At 53.9% G+C, this 17,072-nt stretch overlaps 7 protein-coding genes across 7 annotated transcripts; 5 read left to right on the top strand and 2 right to left on the bottom strand.

Moving 5' to 3' along the window:
* Nucleotides 1-6: 6 nt before the first annotated feature.
* Z519_06854 (uncharacterized protein) lies at nucleotides 7-1,048 on the top strand (the record flags this gene model as incomplete). The annotated part of the gene is made up of 9 exons (XM_016764592.1): nucleotides 7-48; nucleotides 98-132; nucleotides 201-214; nucleotides 267-326; nucleotides 383-533; nucleotides 586-661; nucleotides 715-743; nucleotides 796-829; nucleotides 881-1,048. The coding sequence occupies 9 exons, from the start codon at nucleotides 7-9 to the stop codon at nucleotides 1,046-1,048; spliced, it is 609 nt and encodes a 202-aa protein (XP_016619674.1).
* A 1,466-nt stretch (nucleotides 1,049-2,514) lies between these two features.
* Nucleotides 2,515-3,549, top strand: Z519_06853 (uncharacterized protein; the record flags this gene model as incomplete). Its single annotated transcript, XM_016764591.1, has 2 exons — nucleotides 2,515-3,033; nucleotides 3,145-3,549. The coding sequence occupies 2 exons, from the start codon at nucleotides 2,515-2,517 to the stop codon at nucleotides 3,547-3,549; spliced, it is 924 nt and encodes a 307-aa protein (XP_016619673.1).
* Nucleotides 3,550-3,725: 176 nt separating this feature from the next.
* On the bottom strand, nucleotides 3,726-4,493 carry Z519_06852 (uncharacterized protein; the record flags this gene model as incomplete). The annotated part of the gene is made up of 1 exon (XM_016764590.1): nucleotides 3,726-4,493. One exon carries the CDS (start codon nucleotides 4,491-4,493, stop codon nucleotides 3,726-3,728), a length of 768 nt encoding a protein of 255 aa, XP_016619672.1.
* A 503-nt stretch (nucleotides 4,494-4,996) lies between these two features.
* Nucleotides 4,997-5,818, top strand: Z519_06851 (uncharacterized protein; the record flags this gene model as incomplete). Its single annotated transcript, XM_016764589.1, has 1 exon — nucleotides 4,997-5,818. The coding sequence occupies one exon, from the start codon at nucleotides 4,997-4,999 to the stop codon at nucleotides 5,816-5,818; it is 822 nt and encodes a 273-aa protein (XP_016619671.1).
* Nucleotides 5,819-7,790: 1,972 nt separating this feature from the next.
* Z519_06850 (uncharacterized protein) lies at nucleotides 7,791-12,002 on the top strand (the record flags this gene model as incomplete). The annotated part of the gene is made up of 2 exons (XM_016764588.1): nucleotides 7,791-11,831; nucleotides 11,883-12,002. The coding sequence occupies 2 exons, from the start codon at nucleotides 7,791-7,793 to the stop codon at nucleotides 12,000-12,002; spliced, it is 4,161 nt and encodes a 1,386-aa protein (XP_016619670.1).
* A 653-nt stretch (nucleotides 12,003-12,655) lies between these two features.
* Z519_06849 (uncharacterized protein) lies at nucleotides 12,656-13,490 on the top strand (the record flags this gene model as incomplete). Its single annotated transcript, XM_016764587.1, has 3 exons — nucleotides 12,656-12,742; nucleotides 12,797-12,921; nucleotides 12,971-13,490. The coding sequence occupies 3 exons, from the start codon at nucleotides 12,656-12,658 to the stop codon at nucleotides 13,488-13,490; spliced, it is 732 nt and encodes a 243-aa protein (XP_016619669.1).
* Nucleotides 13,491-13,893: 403 nt separating this feature from the next.
* Z519_06848 (uncharacterized protein) lies at nucleotides 13,894-15,935 on the bottom strand (the record flags this gene model as incomplete). The annotated part of the gene is made up of 4 exons (XM_016764586.1): nucleotides 13,894-14,281; nucleotides 14,418-14,762; nucleotides 15,610-15,651; nucleotides 15,694-15,935. The coding sequence occupies 4 exons, from the start codon at nucleotides 15,933-15,935 to the stop codon at nucleotides 13,894-13,896; spliced, it is 1,017 nt and encodes a 338-aa protein (XP_016619668.1).
* Nucleotides 15,936-17,072: the final 1,137 nt, after the last annotated feature.

Below are 17,072 nucleotides of genomic sequence, written 5' to 3'. Positions count from 1 at the left end.
AACACCATGGATCGTGGCTGCTACAACTGCGGTGACTCTTCGCACCAGGTACTCGCGACTGTTATCTTTGCTCCTGCACCCCCTTACTTTACTTCAGGCACGCGATTGCCCTAAGAAAGGCACACCAACTTGGTGAGTGGTAATCTGACCCGTTTCACAATCTCTCGCCTTTAATTCCAGGTTGACTGACATGCCAATAGCTACAACTGCGGAGGTACGTCGCACATGTCACTCCCGGTCCGCGCTCTTACTTACCCCCTTCAAAGCCGAAGGTCACGTCAGCCGAGAATGCACCGCTGCGCCTAAGCCAAAGTCTTGCTACAAATGTCAGTCCAGCCTTCGAAGGACCCCTTCTCAGACACATATATTAACTCCGCCACAGGTGGAAATGAAGGACACTTCGCGCGCGACTGCCCTCAGGCCGGTCCTCCTGGAGGTGCAGGCGGGGGTTGGAGTAGCGCCGGCGGAAACACTTACGGCGGTGGATCATCCCGAGAATGCTACCGCTGTGGAGGGCAGGGCCACATAGCGCGGTAAGACTATCGCTCTGCGGACATTGAATTGGGCATCTGCTGATTTCCTCAGTGACTGTACTTCTGGCGGTGGCGGCGGGGGGTTCGGCGGCGGCTTCAGTCGCGGTGGCGGGGGCCAAACCTGCTATGTGAGGCTCTGTCCCGGACAATGTTGAGATCAGTGCTGACCACCTCCAACCAGTCTTGCGGTGGCATCGGCCACATGTCCCGGTAATGCACGATGAATCTTGCTGCACCTTTTACCTTGCTGACTATACGCCAGTGACTGCACCCAAGGTCGGTCTCAGAAATGCTACGTATGTCTCTCTCACCTGCGACGCGCATCCGTCCACTGACATGGAATGTAGAATTGTGGCGAGCAAGGTCATCTCTCTCGCGACTGCCCATCTGAACCCAGTTCTGAACGCATCTGCTACAAATGTGAGACCACCTCCCTGGGATTGACAAATAGCTCTAATTATGCATTCCAGGCAAGCAACCCGGACACTTGCAGTCCGCTTGCCCAAATTAGTTGACTCGCACGACCATCTTGACGAACCTACCACTACTTTTCCTTTCTTATCCAACTCACGCACGAAATATGGTCCCTATGGATGGTTGACGATGTAAAATCCCGTCTCGAGCATCATGATGACATGACGACACGCATTCGAGCAAATGACAATAGGTTACGAGAGAATTTTCAATTTCCAACTTCGGCCATGGCTCAACATCCTAGGCGCACCATATGTGGTTGGTGGAAGGGCCTTTCTGAAACCGGGTGATGATGGGAAGAGATTTCGAAAAGGTCTTTGCAATGCAGGAGCAAGCGGGCGATGGAGAAAGGAGGATCTTGAATGGATTTTCGTCGGGATGAATCAGATTGCACGGAAACCAAGGTATTCAACAGACGAACCAGGCTGAGGCAAACTCGGCTTCGCTGAGGGGAAAAAAGTTTCATTCGTTCAACGGCGCAGCATGCAGTGCGGCGCTCTGACATCCAAGGATCAAGGACGCTTCGGGGTTGGCCCTAGCAAGGCGCAGACAGTCCCTGGCAGACTGAGCTCAGATCGAGGGTGTCTCGGCTTCTTCACAGAACTCTGCGACGACGCGTCTCGACAGAATCGGTATCAAATGAGAGCGGTCGCCCTTTCCTTTCAAGCTTGATTGCTTTCGTTTCCCCTTTCCCAGAGTGTTTCGTCCCAGCTGCTGCTGCTGAAGGATCGTCATCTGAACACGAGGCGGCTATCTTTCCTGAACGTGCAGATGCCTTAGAGAAGTTGGCTGCCCACTCGATCCTCGCCCAATGATTCCGCTCAACTCCTATGAGAGAGAATATCAACGCCTCCGTTCTCCGTGACTGAGCCGCTTCAGTAGTTCTCCAAGGCTTTGGGACAAGCTGACATAAACCCCCTACCTAAGTACCACTTTGCCAAAGCTTTGATCGTGGGACGGAATGTGGAATACATCATCTCGGGTTGACGATGAACAAACAACCAGGAAAATCATGCCAACAAGGGCAGTTGAGCAACGATGCCGGCAGGTCGGAGAGGCTGAGTCCGGCCCCCGACTCCCCGCCTCGTCAGTTTCAGTTACTTACGGGCTCGCTCGCTCACGGGCACTGCCACGGGCCAACTCTCCAATCACGCGCAATCGGTTCTTGGTATGGTCCGACACCTTACGCGTCCTCTGGAACGGCCAAGGAGCCCAAGGCTTCATCACCCGCTGGCTCCTGGCTCCTGATTCGTAGCCTTGTGCAGCCCGCTTCTATTTCTGGTCCTGGCTTGAGATGCGCCCCAGTCGGACATGTAAACGCACACTGACGACCCTGTCTATCCAGCCCCCTGACCAACACTGACCGACCCTTGACTTTGATATTTGGTTTGAATGGCTTCTCAATCCCTCCTCGAAGCCTTTCGGCTCTCATCCTCCTCCCTTCCTCCTCCTGCTAGGACCCTACCAAATATCCACGACATTTCCATTCGATAACACCTCGTTAATTATGGCCAGAAGCTCAATAATCGCTCTAACCACGGCGGCCTCCTTACTGGTAACGACAGCTAATGCTCAGTTTGGATACGGATGGAGAGGTGGATTCGGTGATGGCGACGGGGATGGATGTCCTCCTTGGGTGAGCGGTTGCGACGGCTCCGACGACAGCGGCGACAGCGGCGACAGTGGCAGTTCCTCCTCTTCGAACGGCATCTCTCAAGGCGCCCTTTTCTCCTCTCCGGCTGAATTCGACCGGGCGACCCGGATCCTCATCGCCCACGCTGTCCTCGCCTCGGCAGTCTGGGTTTTATTCATCCCGTCATTGGCGATCTTGCTACGCCTGAATCTCAAGAATCCCATTGTTCTCAAGATCCACGCGATCGGCCAGATTCTCAGCTACATCATCTTCATCGTCGCTGCGGGCATGGGCATCTGGCTGGCCCAGCAATCTGCCGCCTACGGCGTATGGAACGACCCTCATCCGAAGTTGGGTCTTGCAATCCTGGCCTTAGCTTTCTTTCAACCGATTGTAAGTTTCTCAACCCTCTTAGTAGTTGTGACAGAGGGAGCATCTTGAGTGGAGTCCTCTTGTGACTCACTCCCTTACAAAATCTCTTCCCCATGCTAACGGCAAACCCAGTTTGGTGCTATCCATCATTCAATCTACAAGAGGCGCGTTCAGAACGTCCAAGCAGGGAAGCCCACCAAACTGCCGGGCCGAACGGCGCCAGGGCGTGTCCATCTTTGGCTTGGCCGGCTTCTCATCGTGCTCGGCATGATCAACGGCGGTTTGGGAATCAGATTGGCATCGTTCAGCCCCTTCCAGACCGACTCCACGTCCACCAAGGCGAAGATAGCGTACAGCGTTATCGCAGCGACCATGTTCTTGCTCTACTTAGTGTTTGTGATAACATTTGAGCTCAGGAGAGCGAGGTCGAAGACCGAGGAAATGCGAAGCAGAGAGCGAGTGATTGCCAACAAGGATGGATTACCCTCGTATGACGAGAGTGAGGAATCTGTAGGGAGGCCCAGTAGGTATTCCTAAGTGAGGCGATGTTCGGGAATCACCAAAGGTTTCGGTGATCTTTCTTGGGAGGAAATAAAACATATATAGGTAGTTTACGAAAAGTGCACTCTATGTACTCCGTACATTGGATAACGAAATGACATGATAGAATGATAATTGGGACATACAAGACAAAATTGGCTCAAGTTGAAAGCTCACCAGATCCCGGGGATCAAAGCATATGGGACCTCCCTCTTGACCTTTGCCCACTGCTCGCCATACTTGTTTGCCATGTATTCATCCAAGACAGGAACCCCGCGCATGCCGAAATCCCAGAGGAACCATCCTCCGACGATGATACCCCACAGAGGACCTCCGGAAGCCATGGCATATCCTGCACGCCACATCGAATAGCCCATGTATGAGACATGGCGGACGACCGAGAACAGCCCTCCGGTGTAAATCTTCCCTTCGTTCTTTGGGTCGTTCTTGAAATTGTGGCGCTGGACTTCGGAGACAGTCTCGCTCAGCACACCGCCCACGAACAACGCCGTGCCGAAGTACACACTCCATGATGCGAAATACGCCGGGTTCTCCGCCGACACATTATACATGAGAGTATTCAAGCCATTGAAGACGGAGTTGAAGACGCTGATGGCCACTGCCGCGGCTGGGTAGACCGGTTCCCTGGCCGTGACGAGTGTCCAGAAAATGTGCTTTGCGGCCGACCCGACGGACATGGCCCAGATCACGGTCTGGTACGGTGTGAGACCTGTGGCCTGTAGAAGAGGTCCGCCCGAGACCGGTGGTCGAGGGGCAGGGAGTCCCAGCATTGATGCCAGCCGGGGAAGTGGCGAGTTCAGCAGAAGACGTCTTTGCAATAAAGGGTCAAGCGCCCGTAGTCCAATCAGGAGGGTGTTTCCAAGTAGATTGGTCCCGTAGGAGCCACGGGGGACCATGTCGAGCTTCTTCTTTTCCGCCATGCTGGGCTTGATATGCAGATAAGACGTGCTGCCTGCGAAACAGAGCGTCGAATTTGGATGTACGATCCAGACAGTACGAGATATGTGGGTAGCGAGGGGTTAGGTAGTGGACTTGGTATGGAGTACCAAGAACCTCGTATGGCGTAGTCCAAGTCGACGCCACCCCGAAGTGCCCTCCGGCGGCATTATCTCGGGCTGGTGAATGACAACCACAACGGACATCCCCCAACGAGCCAAGTCAAAGGGAAAATGTAAAAGTTATCGAATAAACTCGAAGTCTTATACAACCACCACGAGACAGCCTCCAAGATACCGAACACTCGAGCAGTAGGTGTCTCCTAATGGTCTCTAAACGGCGTGCACCCGAGACTAATTAGACGTGCTGACCTAGCAGGTCTTGTTGTAGTACGGACTACTCCGTGCTCCCGTATAGAGCACATATCAGTCACTGACATCCTCTCCTCCCTCGCTCGAGCTTACCTGCTAGTGTTTTTGACTTCGAAATGGCCGAGTCTGTTTTTGACGTAGGATTAGCCCTGGAAGGTTCCCATGTACTGGTAACGGGGTCCTCGGGAGCAATTGGATCCGTTGTCGTCAAAGCATTTCTTGCAGCGGGAGCGTATGTGTCGGCATTTGACATTATCGACCCTCGGGAACCTATCAAGCATGAGCGACTATACTTCCAAAAGGTGGATATCACCGATGAATCTGGTCTCGAGCAGGCCATGGAATCAGCCAGGGCAAAATATGGAGTATTAACGACATGTGTTTTGGCCGCGGGTCTGGATTTGTCCTACTGTCCTCATCACTCCCTCGTCGACATGCCGCTTCAAGCGTGGCAAAGGGTACTAAATGTCAATGTCGACGGCACATTTTTGACCTGTCGAGCATGGCTTCGAGGCATTAGAACATACGCAAACCCCCAGACCAAAAATATCTCTGCTATTCTTTTCGGGAGCGAGGCAGGCACCTTTGGGGTCCCACTGTGCGCACCATACGCCGCCTCCAAGTCAGCGATTCAGTATGGCCTTGTCAAGTCGCTCGCTCGCGATGCCGTCGATGTCAATCCACACTGCCGCGTTAACGCCATCGCTCCGGGCCCTGTTGCAACCGTACAATTCCAAAAGGAGTGCGCCGATGATCCATCTGCCATGTGGCGTGAAGCCCAAGCGACCGTGGCATTACATCAACCGGTCCCGATTGAGGCAGTCGCAAGAGCCTGTCTTTTCCTTTCGAGCGACAGGTTTGCTGGCAATATAACTGGACAAGTATTACCGATCGATTCTGGGAAGAGCGGTGCTCTCATGTGGCCAGATGCACAATAGGGTTGTGTTGATCTGGCATGTTACCTCTGAGGACCTCCATTTGCAGCATAGACTTGAAAAGGAAACTTTTGTTCGTTGGCATAGGCTCTAATGAAAGGAATGGATTGATCACGACTGTAAAGCTAGCCTTCTTGTATACTCTGTAGAGGAAAGCTGACTCCCTTCAGTTATTTACCCATTTAGCCTGGAAGAAGCATTTATGGAGCCTGCCCGCCGGCTCTAAAAGAGAATGTTGTGTAGTCTGACACGACGTATGGGCTCGCATTCCGATTCGAGATATTACCACGTAATCCGAAACCAGATACTGTTCTCATTGGAAATTGACTTTATTCCACGGTTGGGGCTTTTCAATCCTCCAAAGCCGCGGCATATCTCATCCGTGTAGCGGACTCTTGGCCATCCCCCGGCAATGTCCAAAAACCCGTTGGCAGGATTATCCCTTTTAGGTCAGACCGTCATTTACGTCTCCGAGATGGCCTGACAGGCGGTACGAGGTGCATGTCTCTGGCCTCCACTTCGATGATTGGCAGGTAGCAGGGCGAGACTTGTCCGAGAGATGTGCCACTGGCATGCAGGGGACGGACATGGTGGGATTGCGCAGCTAGGGCGGAACAGAAACCAACCTCTGACAGGACGAATGCTCGATAAGAAAAAGAGGCAGGTAGATAATCGGGAAGGTCGGGTAGGGTTTTGGGACTTGAAGCAGAGGTATCCTGAGCATTGAAAACACACGACGTACTTGTTGGGGGAGGTCGATGGGGACGGGAACAACGCGAACATATCGGCCCGTTGGGCCTGATTCGCATTAAGGAAAATCATCTTTGATGTAGCGTTGTTTGATGGAAGTGCAAGCGAGTTCAATACAGAGTGTGACCATTTCTTCGTGTACTTCTATAACGCTGAGGTCCCCTCCACCGCCTGTGCGCAAGCGTGCATGCAGCAGGGGTCAGCGAGGTTTTCGCCATCTCATTTTTATTTAACGACCTCACCCGAGTGTGGCGGGAAGGGCGCAGCAGGATGCAAGGTGAGGACGTATCAGACAGGATCGTGGGAATCGGGGCGATTTAGCGAAGCACATTGATGCTGGAAGCAGAATCTTCAACCAGTGGCCACTGGACAAAGGCTGGTGGGCAAAGATATGCGGCACCAATGCAGGTGTTGAAGAAAGTTTCAATGACCTGCCAGTAGGAAAGCTCCAAGAACGGGTGGGATGATGGAAAAACATGGAGAATGATGGATACGGCGAGGCGGCTGCGCAGTGCAGCGCAGTGCCCACTCAACAGCCAAGCCTCGACTAACTGGAAGGAACTAGCCCATTAGGCTCGTCACAGATTACCCTGTGGGTGGCTCTAGGCTCCCTCCACAGTGCTCTGTAACTGAGCCCTGAACAGCTCGGAGCAAGCAGGCTGCCAGCAAGCTTGGAAGGCCACCTGGAAGGGCTGGGAAGGGCTCTTGGGAGGACCGCTTTCCCGCTCGACAGGTCTCCGCCTCCACAATCCGAGTTCCGTTCTGGCTAACTCATCTACAACTCTGTTCTTTCATCACCAGCACGCCTTGCGTCTTTCCTGCTCACCATTCTGCCATTTCGGACGCATCTTTTCTGGAGTTACATTTGGCAAACTCGCCATCTTCCACCATATACCTGTTGCATCTGCTGTCCGTGCGCCTTCAGGCCTTGCTCGGTGAGCGACGATCCCACCAGCCACATCCCAAGACTCACAGACACACAAACGCCACAAGCAACACAGCGCAGCGCAGTCGGGCCCGTGACAGCGCCTCCTGCTCAAGCTCGATCTAGAGTAAACTGAAAGGCACTATTCTCCCCTCTTTCCCGCCTTTATCCGCCTTGTCTTGTGCCAATCGGGCCCGTTTAGTGGTTGCGTTGAAGCAAGAGATGGCATAGCGGTGTTGCGGTGACGGGTACAACTTGAGACCTCTGGCACCTCCCCCCCCCCCCAAAAAAATCGACAGGATGGCGTCGGCTCAAGATGATGATATGTATCTCTTCCAGACCGGCCTCGGCCAAACCCCAGCATTCGCCGGTCAAGATTTCGACGCATTTTTGGAAACCCCAGCTCCCGACGATGACCAGTCGGCATCGCATGCCGGCTTCCTCAACCCCAATGACTTGACCATAAAACGAGAGACGGACTCCTTTAGTCCGGTCCCTCCCAACGATGCGTTTGCGCGCGCGTCAAGAGGGTCTGCTTCAGGATCCAGCAGCTCATCTTCCGAGTCCCCTACAGATCACACACGCCACATGTCTGCTGCTTCGACAGCCTCCCCTTCAGCACACGACACAATTCAAAGCACTTGGGGAAGCGGGATAAACGGATTTTCAATATCATCAGGTGACCACTTATTTGAGGACACCGCCATGGCTGGCCTGGACCAAGACTTCGAGGCCAGTAACCAGCAGATGGCTTCCGATTTCGACTTTGATACGGCCGCCAGCACACCGAGCGGGTTTGACCCGACAAACAAAAACAACAATGTCAAAACTACACTAATGAGCCAGCCTTTTAAGCGACATGCCGAATTTGCCGGATTTGGAAAGCAGCCTTCAACTGCACCACTACCCAATGGGCAACCCCAGTTCTTCTTTGCCGGCTCAAGAGAAGCATCCCCCTTAAATGCGATGCTTCCCTCTGCCCAGGGGCAGTCCCCGTGGAGCAAGCACTCTCCATCATCTGGCTTGGAGGAGACCTTCAATCACATTACCATGAACGGCGATTCGCCTGGTAACGCGACATTCTCCCCTGAACTACAGTTTTCGACCGCTGGGTTCAGCTTTGAAGCGGACTCGAGTGCGACCCCTTCCACCTTTACTAAAGACATTTCTTCACCACCGTCCACGGTCAATTCGGCTGAAGGTTCCCCGATCCTGACAGTGCATCCCACCTCGCTCAAGTCCCGCGTGGAGACTCAAATACCGATCAAGATGACCCTCTCGTCACTTCCATCCGGCGTCAAGAAATTGAGACTCCCACGACATACAGTCTCCAAGCCCAAGTTTCTGGCCAAGCCAGAAGTTCCCCGATCACCAGAGATTCTGGAGCTCCATACCTCTTTAGTCTGTACAAGTGCTATGCAAGACAGTGTGAAGTTGCAGCGAGCATTGGCACGCGCTAGGGGCGAAGAACAGGCCCCTCATACTCGGTCAAGTCCTGCTTCCACCGAGTCGAGCGCCTCGAAAGATGACGAGGAAAAGCCTTTAAATGGTGGTGAGGTTCGCATTTGTGCGGGTTGCATACAACGCGAGAGGAAAAGAGCCTCCAGAAAGAAGCAGAAGAAGCCCGAGGAAGAAGAGCTCTTTCAGAGGGATGAAGAAAGGAGAGTAGTCGTTTTCAACACCAACGAAGTTAAAGAATGGGCAGAGGTTCCTCGTGAACTCGACGTCAACGAAGCCCCAAACACCACGTCTGCTTCAGGAGCGGTGCAAGTGGAGCTACCGATGCGGATAGCTTGCTACTGTCGGCATCAAAACGAGAAGATGGGTTTCCAAGTAATATTCACAATCAAGGACTGCCGAGATAAAGTCATCGCTCAGGCCATGACCAACCCCATTATGATCACTGATGACCACAAAACTCACAACCCACCAGCGGCGAATCCGAATCAGCCTCCTGCAGTGCCGACTCCCGGACCCAAATTGCCAGGAGCTGGTGTCTTCTCTAGTACTGATCAAGAGCTACAGTTTCAGGCGCAATCAGTCAATCCAAAAATGTCCCGGCAGGCTTACTCCATGACTGACCTACATGCGTTGCAGCAGAACTTCGCCCCCAATTTCCCAATGGCCCCAGCGAATACTCCATATGCCATTCCGTCGGCCGCCTCCAACCAGACAGTGGCCAACTTTACACCACGAAATCTCTCGAGGCCTGCCTCTCCCAGCGGCCCGGCAGGTCCAACTACGAAGAGAAGGAAACATAGTGGTTCTGGAAAGTTGCCCTCTGGCTTGACAATGACTCGCCTCGATACTTCGCAAGCACTACCTGGGTCTTCCACTATGCCCAATACCGCTGCCTCGTCTCCGTACGCTCCGAACATGGCATCGTTCATTGGACCAAACGATCGACCGTTCGCAGTCCCTGCTGCTCCTCGCCCTGCCCCATATGGCAACAGTCCCCCAACGCCCAATGGGGTTGATCCCTCCTTTGCCGCCAACATCAACCGCTCAATTAGTCACGAAAATCTTCCTCGGCAAGTAATGATATCGGCACCACCATCTCGTCAGCCGAGCAGGCCTGGGAGCCCAGGCTCCGCAAGGAACAGCTTCGGAGCAGCTGACGCCGCCTTTGGCCAGGCGGTCAACAATCAACTAATGGGACAGCCTGTCCGAAGGCCACCTCCACTGATTCACAAACTAGTCCCCGCTGAAGGATCTGTGACTGGAGGCACCGAAGTCACACTGCTGGGAAATGGCTTTTATCAGGGTCTGGAAGTCATGTTTGGCGACACTGAGGCGACGACCACGACGTTTTGGGGAGAAAAATGTTTGAACTGCATTGCACCTCCAGCTCTGCAGCCCGGCGTCGTACCGGTTGTATTCAAGCACGATCACCCTCAATATTCGTCAATGCCACAACAATCCCAAACGAGACCCTCCCTCTTCACTTATGTGGACGACAGAGAGCTGGAGATATTCCGCCTAGCACTACGTACTCTTGGCAAGCAGCTACAACATCCGACTGATGATCCATACTCGGCTGCCCAGCAGCTGCTGCAGGGGCAATCTCATTCTATGTGGCTCGGTCATGGCAATTATGGAATAAGCGGGGGGCATCAGCGCGTACATGGACATGTTGGAGGGGCTCCAATGGATACGCTTGAGTTAGAAGCTACGATGTTGCGGGTTCTGGAGCAGATGGACACCCAAAGGCTTTTCAGAGCCCCGAGATTCGATTTACGCCGCCCATCCGGGCTCACACTGCTCCATTTGGCAGCGTCGCTAGGCCTCACGCGGTTCGTTGCGGGATTACTCTCCCGGGGCGCCGACCCCAACATGGTCGACAACAATGGCCACACACCAATGCATCATGCTGCAATGAACGGCCACACGCATGTGATACACCGACTTCGCCTGACAGGGGCTAACCACAAAGCCCGCAGCATCCGCCAGTTCACCCCTGCTGATCTCGCAACCTCTTTACTTGCCTATCAAGCAACAATATCGCCAATTGAACATTATCGATCAAGAAGCGCTGGAGGAACACCAATGCGACTGCATAGCCGGAGCTCGTCTTCTCTTCGCTCCTTCTGGGAGAATGCATCGAATCACTACGCCACCACGGACACGGATGGGTCGGATGATTCGGATGATTTTGACGACGAGACACCAACACAAGTCTCCTCCGAGGAACCGGATCTTTCCCAGGTGCTCGGGCAGTCCAATCGGATGCAACCTGTCAGTGTTCCTCAGTCGCGAAGAGGCAGCATGCCGCCAACCACGTCTAAAGGATCTAGTTTCCCGCCGGAGAATATCCCCAATGCGACGCCGGCATTGGCTCCATCAGCGTTCATGTTAGCCTGGCGAGATCATTTGATAGCTCAACTACAACAGTTCAATGAGAACGCTCAATCAGTGATGCCTAGCCTCGCTAATCTCAATGGACCTCTTGCTGCTATACAGGAGTATCAAGCATATCCTATGATGCGCCGTGTAAGCGCGCTCTTCCCTCAGCGCTCAGGTCCTAGACAGCCACAACCTGGTCAGCGTGAGGGTTGGTGGGAGACTCTGACGGGCAGATCATCTCCTCCGGCTCCATCTTCGCCTCCCGCCTATAGCGACCTGTATCCAGAAGAGAGAGAAGGAACGGACAGAGACTGGAGCGTCAAAAAGGCATCTACGCTGCAAGCAGTAGCTGACGCAGCAGCGGATCTTCAGTTTGAGCAGCAGGCGGAGAGTGAGAGGGCTGGAACAAGCTCGACCTCTAGAAATGGTGCTGTCGTGGTGAGAAAGCCGATCGAAAAAGTTGAGCTGAGCCGTGATCGAAAATTGTTCTTCTTCTGGGTATGTCGCCAATGAGCTGATTGGTTTTCCCCACATGCTGACGCCTTGTAGATCCCACTACTCGCCATTGCTCTGGCCCTGATGATCCGGAGCTCTGGTCTTACGGATATTTTCGCGTTCTCGAATGGCCGAACACAGCATCTCGCCAATGAGGTTGTCGGTGTTTTCTAAAGCGCTTTCGTTACAGGGACGTCTTGTACGAGTCGTGAGTATACTGCAGCGGATTCTAATGTCATTCAAAAAGGAGCACGACCAACAGATGGTGGCCACGTAGTACTCGAGATATTTGTTTGTGAAATAGTTGCATTGATATACATGGAATTCTTCGAGTACAATGGAAAAGGGGTTCAATTCCCCGGGAAACATCTGGTAATTACCCGGAATATACCGCACGGGACTTGAGAAGGAGACGTAGCTTCATCCGTTGACCAGTCCTTGTTAATGAATTGGTCTGCGCCACGATTGTCTTTATCAGATAGCTCGTGTTACCCGTCCAGCCGTCGCCATTCCGTCGCCGCCAATCGGATATTAATACAGAGATCCGAACCGCTCTCGGCTAACAATACGGAATCAAAGATCGAAGTGCGCAATTTGGAGCTTGTACCTTTTGGACCATTCAAGCTTTTCCACCACGTGGACGTGCTGATTCGACGACCGCAGCTGGCGACTCCAAGTATATTGGCAACTGGCACACGACTCCATCCTCATCCTCTGTCCTCATCGACCTCGTTGCTCGAACTTGCATCCTCTATGCGTCGGTCACTGACACCTCCAACATACCAAGTTAGACCGCTCGCATCATCCGGCGCGTAGCCGGGCTCGTCATGGACCAAGCTGTGGAATACGAGAAGAGGCATGTGCACGAAGTGTACCAGGACATCGCGAGTCACTTCTCTTCTACCCGATACAAGGTTCGCACGTCGTCTAGGAACTCACCAGCGCATCCAAGTTGATCAGCATGGCAGCCTTGGCCCGTGGTCGACAAGTTCCTACGCAGTCTGCCCGCTGGGTCCGTTGGTCTGGACGTGGGTTGTGGAAACGGGAAGTACTTGACAGTGAACAATGATGTCTTCATTATTGCTTCAGACAGGTAAAGCTGATGGCTGAGAAACCAGCGCGTACCCGCTAACGTCCTCCAGGTCCAACGCCCTTGTTGAGATCGCCCGCCAACACCAACCGCATAGCACCATTGTCGCCGACATACTTAGCCTCCCTCATCCCCACGATATGTTCGATTTTGCCCTCTCCATTGCGGTCATACACCACTTGTCCTCAGGCGCGCGAAGAGTCCAGGCTATCAGAGAGATCTTGCAGACCTTGAAACCGCCTTCAAAGTCAACCGGCCCGAGCGGAGAAAAGAAAGGAGGCCGAGCATTGATATTCACCTGGGCACTGGAACAGAAAGATAGCCGACGGGGCTGGGATCGAGGCCATGAGCAGGATGTGCTTGTGCCGTGGGTTCTCAAGCCGGATGCCGCCTCCAAATCCAAGTCAGAGCCGCCAAGCTCCAATGCACCGATCTCGACAACATACCATCGATATTACCATCTGTATCGAGAAGGCGAACTGCAAGAAGATGCTATTAGTGCTGGTGCAAGGATAGTCGATTCCGGCTATGATCGAGATAATTGGTGGGTCGTCCTCACCCGAAAAGACTGAAGCATCGCAGATGGTCTCTTCGCGATCGTCGAGCCGCTGAGCACTCCCACCCATACGCACGAAATCAGAGCCCGGAAGCATGAGACTGCAGTTGGCGCTTGGACTTTCAGGTCCTGTCACACTCTCAAATGTTGCCTGCTCATCCCAATTCGGCTTGGGTGAAGCGTCACAGATCACATTATCCCTCTTTCGCAGCCGCCGGCTGCGACAGTCGGAGGTGTTGGGGTATCAAATCACTATATTACAGCTTCTTGCTGCCGATCACAGCAGGGGTACTCAAAGCAAAAGCAAAAGCAAACAACCCATCATCAAAACCCGGAATCATGTTGCCTCACTGTTCATCCGATTTATTCAAACATGCTTCGCTCAAACACGATACAACATCAGGACAATTCTTTTTTTTTTATCGAAAAGGACCATTGCGGCCTCTTGGGTGGTTGTACAGATGGCGATTGAAAGGGTCTGAGGTGTGGTAAGGTGGTGCTGAAAACGCAGGCAGCCCCGCTGTGAGTTCTGCTAGCGAAGGCAGCTGCTGAGGACCCTGTAAACCCGTCTCGGGAGGCATCGATTCTCGTCGCAAAGGGCGCGGGGGTGGTCCGCCATGCCGCAGCGGTGCTCTTGGAGGGAGGGACGAAGCTTCGATCCCGCTGTGGGCGTTGGTCAGGGAGAATGGGGTTACGCCAGCACGCTTCGCCATCTCATGCTCGCCCATCTGCCAGTGCATTGCTTCGACGGCTCTCCATGGCATCGCCATCTCCTCTGCGACTCTCGCCCACATGTCGGCTCGAAACCTTGATTCGGAGAAAATAGTCAGTGGAAACATCCGAATGGGGACAAATGACAGGGCGGGCAGAGGTGTGGTACAAGATCTTTCTGACATTGACACTGGTGACAAAAGGCGATCGGGTGCGACGTTTCTCAGCATACCTCTCGTACAACCTTGCGAGCTTATTTTTGCGATCCTCGTCCCATTCGCTCCTCCGCTCGAGGTAGTTTTGATAGTGCAGCCTACAACTGATGGCGCTGCGTCCGGGCAAGTGCTTACTGATGTCCTCCCACTTCATGCCATCCTGACGAAGCTGGATGATCTTTGCGTCTTCTTCAGGGGACCACTTGGACTGTTTCTTCGCCGGAGACTGGATTGGATGGTCCTGGGTAGCGGACAATCTTTTGGCAGGCACCGCCGGCCGCGGCTGGGGCGGTGGCAGGGGAGCCACGCTGGTGGCAACACTGGACGGCACCGACTCTGAGCGAGATACTGAGGCGGGAGAGCTGGTTGAATGGCCGTCGTCCTCGTCAGTCGGTTTGAGCAGCGACGAGATATCCACGATGAGTGATGAGATGGGATGTCGGTTTGTGAAGGACGGAGAGGGGGTTGTTGCCGGAGGTCAGTGGGCGCTGCCATACACGAGGAGAGATGGAGGACAGAAAGAAGTCGAGTAGGGATTTTGGAGACCAGGCTGAGAAAGCGAGCACAGGCGAAGACGGAGGAGGACTACTAATACCAGGAGACTGCTCGCTTCCGAAGACGGGGCGGGTTGGTTCTTTGGCGAGACCCGAGCGAAGGCGCCGGCGTTTCTAGGTTGTAGACTTCTTGCAGACAGGGTCGAGAAGGCAGACCCGGCGTGACTATGTAGGACAATGGCTTTCATTCGAAGATTCCAGGGAACAAGTCACACGACGACAGTGGGCAGTGCGGGATTAAGAGGGAATGTCGGGGGGGACACACAAAGGGCATTGTTTATGAGAAGAGATATAATATACTATGTCAGAGGGGGGCCACGGGGGGTTTATTGTTTTCGGCAAAAGATGCGGTCAAGGAGGAGCGGGTCGGTGCGGCAGCAGCCTTCCTTCGATCGCTGTTCTTTTTTGCACACACGCATTAATGTATGATTGCATTCGTGGCAGACTGGGCGGAGTGTGGGAAATATGGCCCTGAGCAGTGTAGTGTCCGGAGTTGTTGTGAGTAGTCAGTAGTTGGTGGTGAGCGTTGAGCCCCGAACAGCACCACTACCACACACCACCCACTGGTCAAATCCGTCATTCATTTCCAGGCTCTTGCTTCTGAGCGCAAGCGCACACATAGCCAGACAGACAGACAGGAGACAGAGGGACAGACACCTGCAGCTCGCCTCCATTCTCCATCTCCATATCTCTGCAGCTAGCAACTTGCAGCGGTTACGGGTGTTTCTGCACGATTCACTTCCGGCGGTCGCGACAGCTGGAGCAGCTGATATCATTGTCCCTCTCTACTATCTCTTGGACTTTGCCCTGGTTTGTTTCCGGGCTGGGCTGGGCTGGAGGAAAGGGCGGAAAGGATGGATCCAGTTCTCTAGGGGTCCCATTTCGGGTTCTGGCACTAAAATCAACATGGATGGCTGCATAAGATCGAGAAGGGTGAGGTGAGTCGTGACCATGACCGAGAGTGACCGTGACCATGCCCATGATCCCAGCACGGGACAGGTATCGTGGAGTGTGCCGGGCCCCGCCGCTCAAAGCTCAAACCTGATGGATCATGGGAGAGGCTTGCATCACGATGGAGCTTGGAGCTTGGAGCATGGAGCATGGAGGAGCATGGAGCAAGCAAGACCGGCTACGCTACCGCTAGTCGGCGGAGCAATCCATCACGGCGTCAAACTTGAACGCCCAGGAGGCGGCTTTATAACTTCTACAATGCGAACTAGAGCCTGGCTGCCTGAAAGTGGCATGGTGACATACAGGTTCGTGCCATATTCTGGGAGCGTTCGTCTGTTCTTGCCATTGGTGGGAGAAGGCTGAAAGAATCAAAGGACAGTTGTATGACGAGCATGGGAGATTTCTTCTGCCCGCTGGAGGGGACTCACAACGAGCTCGCCACTGCCAGCCTTGAAATGGGCGACTGGGGTGGCTTTTGCGCTGGTGTTATCTGCTCCAGGTCAAAAATCTCACTGCACTGACGCTCCGAGTCTCCTTGTTTCACCTCCATCCGTTCTACCACCCCGTCTCTCTCCAAGGCGCCTGGGATGGACTGACCGACCTGGCGGTTCCAATTCAGACCGACATTCGTATTTTAGTCGGGATGAAGGCGGCGCCGTGATCGGGACGGGAGGGGAGGAGGGTGGGTTCCTGGAAGAGGCTGGCTGTGACAGCAGAAGATGGGAGAGAGAGCCGAGCGACGGGCGATGGGCGGATCAAGAATGGGAAGTGCAAGTAGCAGTAATAGCAGTTCGGAGTAAGTAGCTGGGGGAACTGCGGCAGAAAGAATGCGTTGAGTCTGAGCGAAGAGACAAGAAAATCCCCGTCGCTCTCTTTCTCCCTCTCACTCCCACTTCACTTCACCGCATTGTCACCTTTTTCTCTTCAACAAACTCCGAAACGTCCCAACCCCGTCTTCAATGCAGCCATGGACAAGCAGACAGCCGTCCAAGCCATCCCGCCGCCCACCCAGCTCTTAGGCCTGCCGGGGAAGGCGGGAGAGATGGTGTTCGGATCGCACTAGGACACAGATGAGTATAGCGGAGCACCAACAAGGCGGAAAATGCTCTGCGCGGGCTGAAGCTGGAGATGATATACCACGCTGGAACAACCATTTCTCCAAATCCG

The sequence above is a fragment of the Cladophialophora bantiana genome (genome assembly GCF_000835475.1).
Source record: "Cladophialophora bantiana CBS 173.52 unplaced genomic scaffold supercont1.9, whole genome shotgun sequence".
In the NCBI taxonomy this organism is placed as follows: Eukaryota; Fungi; Ascomycota; class Eurotiomycetes; order Chaetothyriales; family Herpotrichiellaceae; genus Cladophialophora; species Cladophialophora bantiana.
This window is presented reverse-complemented; position numbering and strand designations above follow the sequence as displayed.